Source organism: Trichoplusia ni, chromosome 3 (assembly GCF_003590095.1).
Source record: "Trichoplusia ni isolate ovarian cell line Hi5 chromosome 3, tn1, whole genome shotgun sequence".
NCBI lineage: Eukaryota > Metazoa > Arthropoda > Insecta > Lepidoptera > Noctuidae > Trichoplusia > Trichoplusia ni.
In genome coordinates, this window is record NC_039480.1 from 5,988,092 (window position 1) to 6,004,184 (window position 16,093).

General features: G+C 35.5%; 1 protein-coding gene across 2 annotated transcripts; it reads left to right on the top strand.

The window, feature by feature from the left end:
* The first annotated feature begins 653 nt into the window (after positions 1–653).
* On the top strand, positions 654–7,295 carry LOC113491623. Of its 2 annotated transcripts, XM_026868684.1 has the most exons (7): positions 654–792; positions 967–1,065; positions 2,462–2,599; positions 3,518–3,648; positions 4,414–4,596; positions 5,581–5,732; positions 7,178–7,263. In XM_026868684.1, the coding sequence occupies exons 1-6, from the start codon at positions 755–757 to the stop codon at positions 5,688–5,690; spliced, it is 699 nt and encodes a 232-aa protein (XP_026724485.1). In that variant the 5' UTR covers positions 654–754; the 3' UTR covers positions 5,691–5,732; positions 7,178–7,263. The 2 variants fall into 2 exon arrangements, with proteins under 2 accessions (XP_026724485.1, XP_026724486.1); XM_026868685.1 differs by lacking the exon at positions 5,581–5,732 and having other exon boundaries at positions 7,178–7,295.
* The last annotated feature ends 8,798 nt before the right edge of the window (positions 7,296–16,093 follow it).

Below are 16,093 nucleotides of genomic sequence, written 5' to 3' on the forward strand. Positions count from 1 at the left end.
TGAATGATAAAGAAACTAATGTAAATTACAGATGGAAGATTTTTGTAATAAACAATAATATTTAATTATTTTTGTGTATTTATCCTTGCAATTGATACTACCCAAATAATTAACGTAAATAAACATTTCATACCTAGACTCGATAACTTCACGACACTGATAAAAAACTTCTAATCGATCTGTCTTATAAAAGGAGCAATGATGATGAAAGGGCGATATATTTTTTAGATTCCTTAAAAATGACAAAAATATTGTATTACGAAATTATTGAACGAGTCAAAGATAGCGTATGAAAATCTAGCAATGTCAAGATTTCAAATTCGTCAAAGAAACAAACTCAATAAAATTTACCCTTCCCTACATTTCAGGAAGTTTTAAAACTTAGGCACACTGGTTGGCATTTCCAGGAAAATTGTCTAGCTGTCTTTATATATTCAACGTTCCTATCTACGCAAAAACTGTTACCAAATGACGTTTGCAGCTACATATGAAATTTAATTAAAAACAACTCATAATAAAATTAAAATAACATTTTAAAACGTTTTTTACATCAGAATTTCATTTCCCCAATTATAACATTGCTCATCAAGATTGGTCTAGAAAAATACCAATGCGCGGTAAATTTAAAAAGGTTCGTAATATTTATCAACTGTGGCCTGTGACTTTAAAGTATACCAGTCCATTTTGACAAAATAAAATGTTAAATTTTCGTATAAAATAGCCATTGAAATGAATACATAAAAACACAAAAGATATGGAAAAACCTAAAATTACTAAAAAAATAAGAACTATGTTAGTTGTTTTTGTTTTAATATTGTGATTACTTTGAAACTTAATTCTTTTTGTATCGGACTAAAAATATATCATTTTAGTCATGTAATATTGTGTAATGAACGTGTTTATGATGTTTTTCTACCTCCAAATGCGACTAAAAATGTATGTTAATCAACTTGCTTCGCTTTTTAGACAAATTACATACCCTGCACCTTACTCCCAAACTTGGAACGCAGAGCATAATAGTTCTTCACCAGTCATCATGAAAAATAACTTTGGACGGAGATCGAAGTAAGTACTACCAGCCACTCTCACTGCAGTCCTCTCATGCAGAGAACGAGCATTGATCACCACGCTTGTGAGCTGCCCCACGGTGGGGCGCCATTACCGAAGCTGTTAATAACACCAGCCTGTAACTGTCCCACTGCAGGCCTCTCATACAGAGAACTTCACTACGATGTGTAATGCACGGATAGCAGAATGGTTGAGGTCGCGGGTTCGATCTCCGCGTAGGACAAGCATTTGTATGATCCACGATTGCTTGTTCTGAGTCTTTAAAAAAAAACAGATCGAAATGATTTGTGTTACGTTGCGTCCTTTTCAAACAGCGTATGCGTCATTTGCACTTGGCAATCAAATATACAAAAATATTTAATTTTCGTGAGCAAAAAGCGATCTATAAAAATATATTTATAGACTGCCAACATTACGAAGCATTTTTATAAATAGTTTATATTTATAAGTGAGATGAATGACCGCTTCCTTGGCTGTTAATTTACGATTTGAGAAAACGAAATGAATTTACATTCTTTAAGGATATATTTTAGGGTTATAAAGCTAGACACTATATATAGCTAGAGGGTAAAAACGTTAACCTTAAACTAAAGCTCCGCTGTCTGTCATTTCATCCGGTTGTCACCCGTCTATATCGCATGAATCGTGATATCTAGATGGCTGAAATGTTGACTTTTTATCTAGATGGCTGAATTACACCTCTATTTTACGTCACCTGTAACAATTACAACCAGTGCCGGCGTTAGGGGGGGGGGGGGGGCGTGATGGGTCGATGGCCCAGGGCGACAAATTCTGGGGGGCGCCGAGGTCTGAAGTTGGAGTCTCTTGCCTCTCCTGGCGCAAACCCTCAGAACTGTGCTCTACGCTAGAGGTGGAATACTTCCACCGCCAAACGTAACGCTAAAGGAAAGATGAAATTCTTAATAATATTTTACTTGGGATCAGCAAAAAACTAACACTTGATATTGGTTCCCTCAAGTGGGCGCCACAATATTTTCGTCAGTGGCCCTTACGCCGGCACTATTACAACTATCTACCTATAACGGTTAATGTCTCTCATTAACCGTTATAGCATATCCTCGCGACATACAGACTAATAAACGAACAGACAGCGGTACCTCAGCCAAGCCAAAAAATAAAACCCTAATATCAAAGTATAGAAACGGCGTCATGTTTTAAGCATTATTCAATGATGCAAGTGTTTACTCATGCGTATTTATCGGGATTGCCCGACTAGTGTCCTTCCGGAGTCAAACTTCGCAACGTTGGCTCATGATTAAGGACTCCGAATAAATGTGCGTGAGTAAACCGTTGCATCATTTAATAACGAATTTCTCACGACACTTACTATCAAAGTGCTCGTATGTTTGTAAGCAGTGATTTGTCTCCCCAGCTTCCTCTTCAACCCCAAAAGGCAAGTTGAAACCCAGAAGGCCTGGAGCCACTCGTACTCCGCAGTCCGAGGTCCGGACCCCACGGCGCCACATCTCAAGTACGGAGTCTTCTCCAATAGAAGATCTACTTCAACAAGGTATATATTGAATTGCACAACGCCATCTAGTGTCAAACTAAGAAAAGCTGGTATTATGAGTACTACACAAACTGGTAAACATACTTAGATATTCCTAAATACATACGTGATGTTGATAAATTACAACGAGGCACAAAATGACTGGTAATGTACGCGACTAGTCGAGGATTCGATCCCCGCGATGGACAAGCATTTGTGTGATCCAAGATGTTGCTGACTATGAGTGTCTTTACACACAGGATAGATTTTATGTCCCTGTGAGATCATTTTCGATTTTTAGCGGGCGAGCTCACGGGTAACAACTAGTATTAGGTATATATTTTTTACATGCCCTCCAGATCACGAATCGTGTTTCGACGACGTTTACAATTCTTTCGGGTCACGTGCGTTAATGCGGAAGCAAATTGTATTTAAAAATATTTCATTTATTTGTCAATACCTAGATTTATTTGATGATCTAGCATTCCCAATGCGCGGATAGCCGAGTGGCATAGGTCACAAAGTCAAATCCACTGCGCGCGACGTGTCCCGCGTAGGACATGCATTTGTGTGATCCACGAATGCTTGTCCTGAGTCTGGGTGTCTTTGTGCATGTGATTTGTATGTTTGTGAAACAAGACACAAGGACATTAGTGTTTTGTTGTGCTTATAATTATGACTAATATCCCGCTGTCTGTCCTGTTGATAAATGTTTCTTTAGTCGTTTTTAGTACGACCCCTGCATGAAGAAATTTTACTCTTGTCCCTCGAGGGTTTCACACGCACAAAGACACCCAGACTCAGGACAAGCATTCGTGGATCACACAAATGCTTGTCCTACGCGGGGATCGAATGAACACGTCACGCTCAGTGCGTTTCGCGTGGTTGTATATTAAAGGTTATTGTGCTTAAATCCTCTTTTCATTTTTTTCTCACCAGGCTCCTACAAAAATCCCTGCCTCTAAAGCCAACGCAAAACAGGAACAGCTACTCACACAACACGATACCAACGAGACAGGCTTCAGATTACACAAACAACAAGAATGCGAAGAAGAAAAAGGATAGGAAAGGTTTGAAATTATAGTTATTTAATAAATCCAGGTCACCTGTTGGACATACGCCGCTTAGATTTTTAGTCTATCAATTCAAAAGAGCGAGGGCCACAGTAGGATATAGGCATTATATCCAACTCTGGACCTATGTGGGCCTAATTTGGCTGGAATATGCCTCTTAGTTTTTTTAGTCTGCACCATAAATTGGTTCAGCCTATCCACGTCCACAGTTGAAAATATGCTTCTCAGTTTTTCAGTGTATCAATTCAACCTATTGATTTCCAGTATTAGAATATACCTCTTAGTTTTTCAATCCCCGATTGGGTATCGACCTAAAACTTAAAATCTATTCCTGAAAACAGCCAAACACAAAACAAAAGAAATGAATGTAGTTTTCCCACAGCAGGGCAAATTTTCCCTGTCCTGCCAATCCCCCTTAGATTTTTCCGCTCTGTCAGGTTTATTGCTTTTGCCATCCAATTTTTGTGGTATGCATACAGTTCGCCGCGCCATCTTATTCAGGGCCGTCCTCGCCACCGCTTTATAATGGATGGAACCCAATGAGTACACACTTTGGCCCAGGAGTTATCGGGCAAACGACAAACGCTTTGGGACCAGCGTCAGCGGTTTAAGATTTTAAACGCAGTATACTGTTCCGTATTCGATCTGCCAGTTTGACTCCTAACATACTGCGTTCCATGGCTCACTGGCAAAACCCCGAGTGAAGGTTATTAACATGAAGGTAGTTTGAAAATAATTTTACAAATACCCTCCTATTACCAGGTCCGTTAACAGAAGCCCCGATGTTCGTCTTCCGTACCATAGACAAACGTCACACGCGACAGCTGTCACTGTCAGAGATCATGCACATAGACATTAAGCCGAAGAAGAGTATGTTGTCGTCACCGCGTTTCTGTCCCTCACCCACGTTTAAAGTCCTGACTCCGAACGTACCAGCTCCCACGGGTAAGTTGGTATCTTGTTATAATGATAATACCGGCCTATATGTATACCACTGTTGGGCACAGGCCTCTTCCCTTATAGGGAAGGTTTGAGCATTGATCACCACGTTAACTCACGTCCGGCGATTTCCAAATCTATTATCTTCGAAAGCCTTTATAATTTTGACGAAGGCTCCTGTTCAACAGTGGAACAATCATAGTTAGATAAAAAAACAGTTTTGGCCTATTCCAAAACAAGTTATAACGGCCTCATTTGTAAATTTAAAGATGGCGATTTTAATACTTTGTTTAGTTCAACACGTAACTCGATAGATGTCGCTCCTTAGTAGTTAAGGCAACCGTCAATAGATGGCGCTATTCAACAACTAACGCTAAATGTTGTGAATGCTGAATGTCCACCTTCGCTGTAATGCTGTCCTTTTCACCGTCAAGAGGAGTGATCGCGACGGATATATTTTATGAATGACTCTTCGTTGAGAGTCGCACGCGTTTGATATAGTATGTAAATGAAATGAAATCATTTCATCGTTTTGTTACTATGTGTGCATTTGTGTAAATACTTTAAGAGGTAAAAAGGCTTAGGGTGTGGGCGGGTTACCTCAGCCGCATGGACAGTGACTGCTCGGCCAAAGTCACCATACTATCAACTATGGGAATTGGTTTGCTTTGCCGCCATGATAAGCCTCATAAGCTGGGAACCGCTTAACGCTTAGGTTGGTTCCTGAGGCCCAGGACTCGTTGGAATCGTGGAAGGACATGGGGATTTGGGCCTTTGCCCAGAATTGAGACAACGTGGGCTTAACTAAAAAAAACTAATTTGATTTGATTTTGTCTATACAAAGATAAAGTTTAAACAAATTAACGACTCATATATTTAAGTCGTATATTTGATTTGGTAATATTTATTGCTTTTAGACAACAGACACCAAGATTGTTAACCTTAGAATATAATTACAATCAATTTTACATTTATTTTAATTGTTTTGAGCTCGCTGGAGTCGACATTTCCTAACCGAATACCCCGAGAAGAGGTGTCGGAACGCTCAGGGGTCATACACGCAAATGCAAGATCGGGGCGCTGCGAAATCACGACCCTAAGTGTCATGGGGACTAGCAGCCATACACAAGATTAATACTTAGGTAAGTGACGTTCTCAGCGAGGCAGACCCAGACGGAGATGGCGGGATGACCTAGATTCGATCTTACCGAACTGGTCACTCGCGGCTTATGAAGACACGTGGAAGAAGAAAGGGGAGGCCTTTGCCCAGCAGTGGGACATTCTACGCTAGTAAAAATAATATGTGACGTTCTGAATCATGTGGTGAGGAAGGTGTTGAGTATGGATGTGGATGGATATAGGGGAAGAGGACGATCAAGGAAGCGATGGATGGATTGTGTGAAAGATATGGCTGCAAAGAGTTTCTTGTGAGATGACGTCAGATAGAAAGGTATGGAAGAAGTCATGGTGCGCCGACCACAAATGATAATTGGAGTGCAGGGGAATGATGATGATGTTAAGTGATTTTCTGAACTGGTCAATATAACACTTGATTGTCATGAAGACAAGACAGCAGGCTAGGGCAGACATTTCGCTACGCGTGTGTTGTGCGTCGTTCTTGCATGCCTTTTTTGATAGAAGTAAATGGACCAGTCAAGTGACAATCAGACTCGCAATGCTGATGGTTTTTTGACAATAGATTAAATAAATATATAAAATTGATTTTCACCCTTTGCATTTATGACTGTATCGATAAAGGCTTTTTTTAACCAGCCCACTGTCTCCCACTACTGGGTAAAGGCCTCCACTAAATCCTTCCACGATTCTCTGTTCTGGACTACAATGCACAATTAATGCTTAACATCCATTTTTCATAATATATACACGGTGATTTTTTAGTCGTCTTACAAAAGCAGCCCAGTTCATGTATCCGACGTAAAATACCCCTAGGCGCGATTATTATTTTTTTATCATCAACTAAGATAATAAGTACGAAGAAAATTAAACAAGAGAAATCTGAAAATACTCTTAAAAATGATCAAAACGCCGCCGCCCGCGCCCCTCGCCATTGTTACAAGGCTCGGACCGCGCTCGCAACAGAGCTGTGTTTCTAAAAAACTACGAATTGCATCATAATATTGAATAAAAATTGCATTATAAATTTATTCAAATCTCATAAATACCTATTTTTTTATCATGAACGTGTTCTAGTCATTGGATACACGAACTGGGCTGCTTTTGTAAGACGACTAAAAAATCACGGTGTATAGCGATAATAATTAATGTCAAACGGAATTAACACATACAGAATATAGATAATTTTATTTTTCCCACGTTTTTATACACTCACTTTTCTTGTTTGTTTGTTTTTCCGGTTGGATTTTCACAACTCAATTTTGAGGCACTTCCCGATAAGCTAGCAGTCTGAAATCTTGAGGGTAGTTTCAAACCCGATGACAATACAATTTATGATTATAAAAACAGCTGGACTGATTTTGATAAAATTTTAAAGGAGTGGCATTTAAGAACGTGGGATTTTGGAGTTTTTAAATCTATTTTTTATAATGTAAATTACCTTTTTTTACAGTACCTGTCCAATTAAATGCTAGAGCGGCACAAACGCACTAAGAAACAAATGTGGCCAGGATGAAAAATGTGATAAATATTGGTGTGTTATGATTTTGTTAATAAAATATTGTTTGACATTATTGTCTTATTGATGCCGGATTTTACCCGACACAGAAACTAGGGGTGCCGTAGCACTCGAATATAACTTTATTTTAGCGGTGAATTATTCAGAATCAATTAGCTGTTTCACTTTCACGGTAAGCTGAGTGGTTGGTTAAGGTCATCACGGCACACTCATTCCGAGCGCCGTGACGCGAGCCAAGCACTTGTGTGATCCACGAATGCTGAGTCTGGGTGTCTTTGCGCATGTCAAAATCAAAATCAAAATCAAAAAGTTTTTATTTCAAATAGGCCGTATCTCAGGCACTTTTAAAACGTTATATTACTGACTCTAGTTGCACGGTTCCAAAGTGTCATTCTTATGGAGAAGAACCGGCAAGAAACTCCTTTGTGACTTGAATGTTTGTGAAACCCAAGACACCTATTAAATTCCTAAAAGTGGAAGTCGATGAACCTAAAGTTCTTTACTTGTCAAGGGAAAAACTACCTAAAGTTTATAAATAAAACAACATTTACACTTATTAGCTATCAGTTTATTTTTTCCATTCGAATGTTATTATATTGAGTCACATTGAAAAACAATCAATGCAGTCTACAGTTTAACTTAAACTACCAATAGATGGCGCTGTCCTTAACTTATATAACTGATGATAGGTGTCGCTGTTTTAAGTTTCAGAAAAACAATTTGAAAAAATAGTAAGGAATCTTAGGTGCTGTTTTAAATAAATATTTTTTACATTGCAATGTTTTTCAATATGATTAGTAATATAACATAGGATGTTAGTTTCTGGAAACATAATAAAATAAATGGCTGATTGCTTATGTATATATAACCACTGAGTATTTCAGCTGTGGAAATAATACATAGCAGAGATCGGCATCTCCCTCCTACATCAGCTGTTATTCTATCTTCTCTCTCTCTCTCTCTCTCTCTCGTAGTAGCGCTAAGGAGGTTATTCCATTTAGATCACAGCTGTCTTATAGGCTGTTCAAGTGTTGCCAGTTTATAAAAATGTTGCCAGAAACTAAAATATACTTAAAAATACACACTGCAGTCGTATATACCAGGTATTTCTAAATGACTATGGCAGCGTGCGAACAATGGTTTTTTAATCAGTTAAGTCTGTGAGAAATAATTACTTGAAAACAAACTCTACTGCCATAGTCACAGAGTTTAATATTGATTTTACATTTAGTTTACAGAAGCAGTTATTATGAAGCTTTATTTAATCTTTGTTTTTTAAACTGTGGTTAAATTTGCACGGGTTGAGAAATGACAGGAACTAGTTTTACCTTAGTTAAGCTAGATTTTGTGCATACATAATAATTTTAAGTTGGCAATGTATTCTATATACTAATCTAATCTCGTGTATTCGCCTAATTGATAGGAATCTTGACAATTTTCAGTTAATTACAAAATAAAATATGTTAGAAACATATCACACATATTTTTCTCTTTTGACACTTGAAGAAAATCGTTTTGGGTATAGCAAATTGGAACTTAGAGGAGTAAAAGTTTAAGTATTCAAATAAAAGTCATAGAACCATGAAACATAATATGAGCGAAAAGAAAATCAATTTAACCACAGAATAAAAAAGACACTAACATTCTTCCGTCAATCAAATCACCTTTTAAACTTCAACAATCTATTCACCAAGAGAAAGAAAGAGCAGAGAAGTAGAAACGCAACATTTACTCCAAAGCTATGTACATTTTCCATCCCTTTCTATATTACAAGCAACGTGTATTGCTATTTCATTCTAACACAGCAAATTCTTTACATATAATGCAGGCGCTATCCACTCTTAATTACACCAAGCAACACACAAAAAGACGAATAATTATCAATCCACAGCCAGTTTTGTAATTTAATTAAAAAAAAATGCAGAATGATGGAGATGTCAAATTATTTGTCATTTTGTGTCAACCATAAATTTTTACTTCTCTGCCCTTTTAACATGAAAATTGTTACCTGTAAGTGACTGAACACATCAATATTATAGTAGTTTACATTAGTTTTTATTAAAATAGTTCAAAAACTCATATGTATATTTTGACCCACATGTTTGTGGATTAAAAGTGCTAAAAGCGCCATCTTGTGGCGGTTTTAGGAAAACTAACGCCGTGAAAAGTTTTTCCGTCACGACGATAGATGGCGCTGGTTGTAGGAAGCAGAAAACGTGTTTTAAACTTAATAGGCCACAATTGGGTATTACACTGCATTGAACCAGAGAACCTATCTTCTTGAAGTGTCACATTAATTATGAAAGCTAGACGCGCTATGGAACCTCGCTTCCACAATTTAAAGACACGTAATAGGGAGGGGGGCGACATAGGTACATAAATGCCTTCTTATCAGAATTCTTTAATGAAAATATAATTTTTGTAGATAAGCTACAATAAATATGCGTAACATGACATGTTATTTAGATTTTTATAAATTAAATGATGCAACGGTTACTCACGCGTATTTATCGGGATCACGCGACTAGTTTCGGACCCAACCGGAGTCCTTAATCATGAGCTGATACGGCGGAAGGATGCGAGTTAACTGACTGTCGAATTGAACAATAATCATTATATTACAGTTAATGTATCCAATATAGGCTAATATTGCATTTCGCCTATTATCCAACAGGTCACATGCCCCAATGCAGTGTAATACCATTTGAATAAATTGTCACAACATATTTTAGTAAATAGGTGTACTGCAAAACAGTTTTTAATTAAAGCTATCAATTTAGAAATTGTTTTCACGCAGAAAGATGGTTTTAAAACAAAATTAGATTGAACGAATTATCTCAAAAAAAGATTTTTGATAGAGCATTTTCAAAACAGTTCAGCTTCGATTTTCATTATTACAATTACAATTTTAATACAAAAGCAATTTAATTTGACAGATAACCTTAAAAAAATGTCGCGGGAGAAAATTATTATACCAAAAAATACACGCCGTTTTTACAGCAAGCCCTTGCACACATTTTTAGACTTAACGTTTTACTAAATCGTACCGTATTTTTGATAACTACCTACATTAATAAGTTGGTTTGTAATCTACCATTCTTTATTTTCAACTTATCAAACGAACTGTCCAATCATTTTTTTTTCTTCATCATAGGGAAAAGGAATTTTTGTTATTCCTAGAAAATCTTTCGAGGAAACTTTTAAAGAATTTATAGTAGAAAAAAAATGATTAATTATCAATTTATGATAAAATTGATTTAAAATTTTACCCAAAATAATAATAAGATACTCATCTGAGCCCATTATATATATTTTTGTTAAATACTCAAATGTCAACCAATAAAGACGCCATTAGTTCTCATGTCGTCTGTCACGTTAGGACAGTTGAGAACGTTTCCTTCGGTCTCTCTTATCGGGGGTAATATTAGAAAAAAGTAAAATAAAATCTTGACTCAAATCACGACTGTCTACGGCCCTTAAAACTAAGCTGATATTATTTACCACGTAATACTAAATATGATAAATAGGTATTGGAATTGTAAAAACGGGGTAAGTTTATGAGTGACGGGGTAAGTCTTACTGAATACTGGCATTTTCGATGCTTAACAGCTAGTTTGATACGTTTTGTCAAAGTCTAAGGTTTGTTTTTTGATTTTTTAACTTTTTTTGTTGCTATCATTTTGATCTAGATCGCGCTGTCTCCTTTGAAAGACTGTAAATAGTTCCCATAAACGTTGTTGTTCACATAAACATTGGAACTGACAGTTAAAAATAAATCGTAGTTTTAACTGTCAGTTCGATTTTAGCTTTAACAATTCCAATAACTATTAAAACGATATCACAATATTCCGATGTTATTTACGTGTTATTACCCCAAACACAAATTGGGGTAAGTTTGATAAAATAAGCCTAATGACCCCGCTACAGCTATGAGGGGACACTAAAAGCGCAAATAACCCCAAAAAGGACTTATATTGGGGGTAAGAATTATAAAAACTTGCGGATTTACTCCTAAAACTGTTTCGGTTCCATTTTGGTTTTGATTTGATTCGATCTTGAAGTGCTAATATCGAACCATAAGCAAAATAAAGTAACGATCGAGTGTTATCTCGTGTCACGGCACGAATTGGCGCTAGAGTTAATATCAAGAATACCAACATGATTGAAACAGAACTCCCTTCTGTTTGGAGTAATCCTATTTGCATTGAAGTATAAAAACCCGAGATACACAGTCCTGCCCAAACGTAAGTCAATCAAAATGTCTTTAATACATCTATAGTAAAGAAACCCATTTTTTACGCAAAGTCGTGCTCGTATTAAACTGAATGACCCCGTTTCAGCATTGTGAGATCATCGAAAGATCAAATTACCCCAAAAAGAACATGGATTGGGGGTAAGAATTGTAAAAATATAGGACCTGCATACCATTTTGTCTTAAAGTAGGTTTACGATGTGCGACTATTTACAAAGAGCACAGTTTTAATGTGCAAACATTTTGGGTATTACTGTGACGTTTTTGAAACATCGAGTGTGCATCTAGGGTTTTTAAATCAATGATGAAACACTAAATTGTAATAGACTAGGTATTTGACTACAAAAATGTAATTAGTCTGTCACTTGCCAGTTTAGTGCAGAGATAAGTGACTTCACACGAGATTTCGTCTTAAAGCATGTTGATTTTTTTGTATACGTGATAAAAGAAAAAAGCATTTTTATACATTTTCAGAAACCTACCAGATAAACTAATTTGATTTTTTTAGTCAAATACCCCAATTGCAGTTAGCTTTAACACAAACTAGAAGGGACAATTTTAAAGTCATTTTTGCCGACAACATTCACATATAGAAGCAAAGTTTGCGACTACATAGCATAACATGCTTTTTTTTCTATATCAATAAAAAAAGGAACTAATATTTTTAGTGACCGAGTTACAAATGCACATCACATCAATTATTATTTAAGCTTCAAAAGTATGCATAGCAATGGATTTGGATTGAGGAACCAAGACAATTATTATTAACATACTCTTAGACGATCAATATGACTGCGCAATATTATTGAGCGTGTAATGTTAGGGCCCATTTAGACGACGCGAGAAGTACCATGCAAGTTGCAATACATTGTGCAGAGGCGCACAGCTCGGGTGATAAAATATGATCGCCAGCAACATATTACAAGAATCGTCTAAATTGTCCCTTACATTCGCAGCAACTTGACTTTGACGACCTCTGTGGTCGAGTGGCGTACGCACCGGTTTCAATGTGTCGCTAGCTCTGAGGTCCCGGGTTCGATCCCCGGTCGGTTCAATGTAAAAATTCACATTTCTACATTGTCTCGGGTCTGGGTGTTTGTGGTACCTTCGTTGTATCTGAATTCCATAACACAAGTGCTTTAGCAACTTACTTTGGGTTCAGAACAATGTATGTGATGTTGTCCGCATTTATTTATTTAACTTCTTACTTTTATGGGAGGGTCAACCGCTTCGTACGGTAATAGTTACGACACCACTTATTCTGACCTCCCTTTTTGCCCTGCATAAGGCAGTACCGTCAAACAAGCCAACTTTGCCAATCAAGGTATCTTTGCCCCAAAAGCAATTTATAAACAAATCCTCTTACATAAGAATCAATTTTAGTTTTATGGTAACATTTATAATCAACTTTCCACCCAAATAATAAATATTGCCATAAAACTAAAATTGTTTCTTATATTAGAGGATTTGCTTATAAATTGCTTTTGGGGCAAAGATACCTTGATTGGCAAAGTTGGCTTGTTTGACCGTAGTGGTCTAAGTAATCAGTATTGATGAGCGTCCCGAGCTTACGTTTTTTACTGCACACTACACAATGGTAATATCGCGTAAAATTTTTGTTTCGTTAACGGACTACTACTGATGAAACGTGTCTATCGATTCATAAACACATCCTTCGCTATGCATACCTTAGAGAAAAGCAACATCAAGAATATCTAGATTCTTCCTAACTTTTGAGGTTACAAGTATTTTAAAAAATCAGGATAAGTGTGCGTAATTTCACTCAATTTTCAATAATACTTGCGTGAAATTATAGCATACTCGTATGTCCATCTTTAATTCACAATTTTTAACTTTTTCACGTTTATATAATACATGTTGACACATCTAAATTACTCTTTGGCTTTTTGTTCACTAGATCTGCAACTTGCTAAAGCCACTGGCCGCCATTTTGTTGTAAGTTGACATTAAACATTTGTTTTGCAAACCGTTTTTTGATATTTCTTTTTACGCCATATTTATTTCACTTGGTTCTTAATGTCACAAGATTTTTTACACTCTAGCTATTTGCGAGGATTATAATGTATTTTTCGTTCTATTAAGCAAGCATAATATTTAGAAATTATACGCCATTTTGCTAATTATATTCAGTCATTATAATACACGGTGCAGGTTGAAATAGGAGTATTTCTTTCATTATACATCTAAAGTGTTTATTTAAATAAAATATCATTCTTTACTTTATTCACGAATAAAACTAGCCCTTATTTATTAAACATACAGTTTTTGTTTTTTTTTTTCTCATTCACATTTGACACTGACTAAAACTAAAAAAAACAATGGCTTTATTTTTCCATATTGAATTTCCATAATTTCCCAAAAAACGTGGGGTCTAGTCATGAACTGTAGACTTATGACCCCACTCACAAACCATTGCACACAGTCCGTCTAAACTTCATGTAAACAAAAACTGATTATTTTTATAAATAAGGGCTAGATTTACAACAAGAAAAGCAAGCTGAGTACATAATTTTGATAGTTTTTGATCATTTCTGTATTTTTAGGTCACGATATAGCTACATACCTACCTTTAGCGTTTTAATTAAATAGGATTTACATAATACCCATAAATAAACTTAAATTTCTTTCCGCGGCATCATATAATAATGTCATAATTTGACAGTTGCCATTTACGAGACACAATTTATAACATTTAAAAGTAAAAATAAATTAAAATACTGATTGTTTATACCGATATACCATTTAGGTTAACTTAATAAGAAAATACATATATTTAAACTTAGAATTTAGACTAGAGTCTACCAAATCATAAAACTGGACTTAAATTAAGTATTTTTGTAATTACATTACACACACAAAAAATATAAATCTAAAATTTATTCAGGCGTTTCCAAATTATACTTAAAAATTATTTAAAAATAAATCTTTCTTCCTTCCGTCTTGTATACTTTCTTTAGCCACTTTGTGACTGACGTTTTTTCTTTTTCACACCGATTTCAATTGATCACAGACGATATAATATATTACACAATGCCCTTATGCCTAAATAAAACTGGGCGTCTATAGTAAGGCCAACGAGACGAGATAAAAAACGTAAACAAGCGGACCCTTACTGAGTTACATTGCGACAGCGAGGGATTATTATCCCTGTCCTTATCACTCGTACGCGCAGATATGGCGTGAGTTGCTCGATGAAAGATGTCGTTATGTGTTTCGTGGTACAAGATAGCAGTCAGTACGGCAGTTGTCAACATTTGGTCCGCCATGTTGTGAACAAGTTCATTCCTTCATTTTTGTCAAAATTCGAACTTTATAAAAGTTTATTCAAATAAAAATGTCATGAACCCCTGAAAATTTGTTTACATTCTTTATCTCGTCTGGTTGGCCTTACTAGACAAGTTTCAATACTCCGAGCGCTAACGCTGAATCATTCAAATGTATTGAACTGACAAAGTGACAAGTCGAAGTCACGTCACTTGTCGAAAACGAATGTCATTTTCATATTGACACATTGTCTAAGCCCTCTCAAAAGTAAAATGAAATAATTAAGATGATAAATATTAAGATTTTCTTAAAATATATAATTAATTAAATGTTTTTGATAGATGGGATAACCAAAGGCATCTTAGTTTGGATTTAATCACTGAAAGAGTTTCATTTACGTCACGAAACTTGAAAAAGTAAAAAGTATTTTACACAAGATTGTCGCAGCAACTACTAGGTATTTTCTTTATAAGGTATTTAAAGTAGTTTATATATGTCAATAGAAAACCAAAATGAACTACTCATGACCAATTTTACATTCAATTAAGCAATTGGTGTATTACTCTAAACAATTTTCTTGGAAGCATTAAATCATTAACAAAACTACATTAAACTGACAGTGCTACAGTTTAAAATAAATTGTTTACGTTATACATTGATTTTGACAAGAGTATTATATTTCACAATGATTTCTAAGTTTGCCCACAATGACACATATTATTTTACTAATATTTAAACCATAATAGCTTTGACATCTAAGTTTTGGAAAAAATAATTATTTAAGGTATTACAAGCCTCTCTAATTAAGTGACTTTACGATAAACAAAAGCGTTGAAAGAAAACGCGCGAATGAATGAAAGTGACAGGTCAAAATCACGGGACTTATCGCAATGATAGTGGCTTGTAATGTCTTAATAATTTTATTTCAAACGATTAATGTTTTTATTTAGCACAGATATTAAAATTCCATCAAGTCACTGAAATCATCCATTTTTTTATAGGTGTATTAATTTTGTGAAAAGTTTTCTTTTTTTGGCTTTTTAGTAACATTCAAAGGAAAATCTAAAATAAGGTTAAAATTGCCAAATTTGTGATTTATCACACATAAAAATGTAAGTGCAATGCGTTTACTAAACATTAACAGGCATTTCAATTTTATTCAGTAACTTAAAAACTTCTTGACTAAAAAAATCTAATTACTTCATCAGACAGGTTTCCAAAAAAAAGTAAAAAATAAAAACGTCACTAGTCAGTTAAGTGTACTAATAAGTGACGTCACACGAGATTTATAAACTACGTAACCAATATCTTTA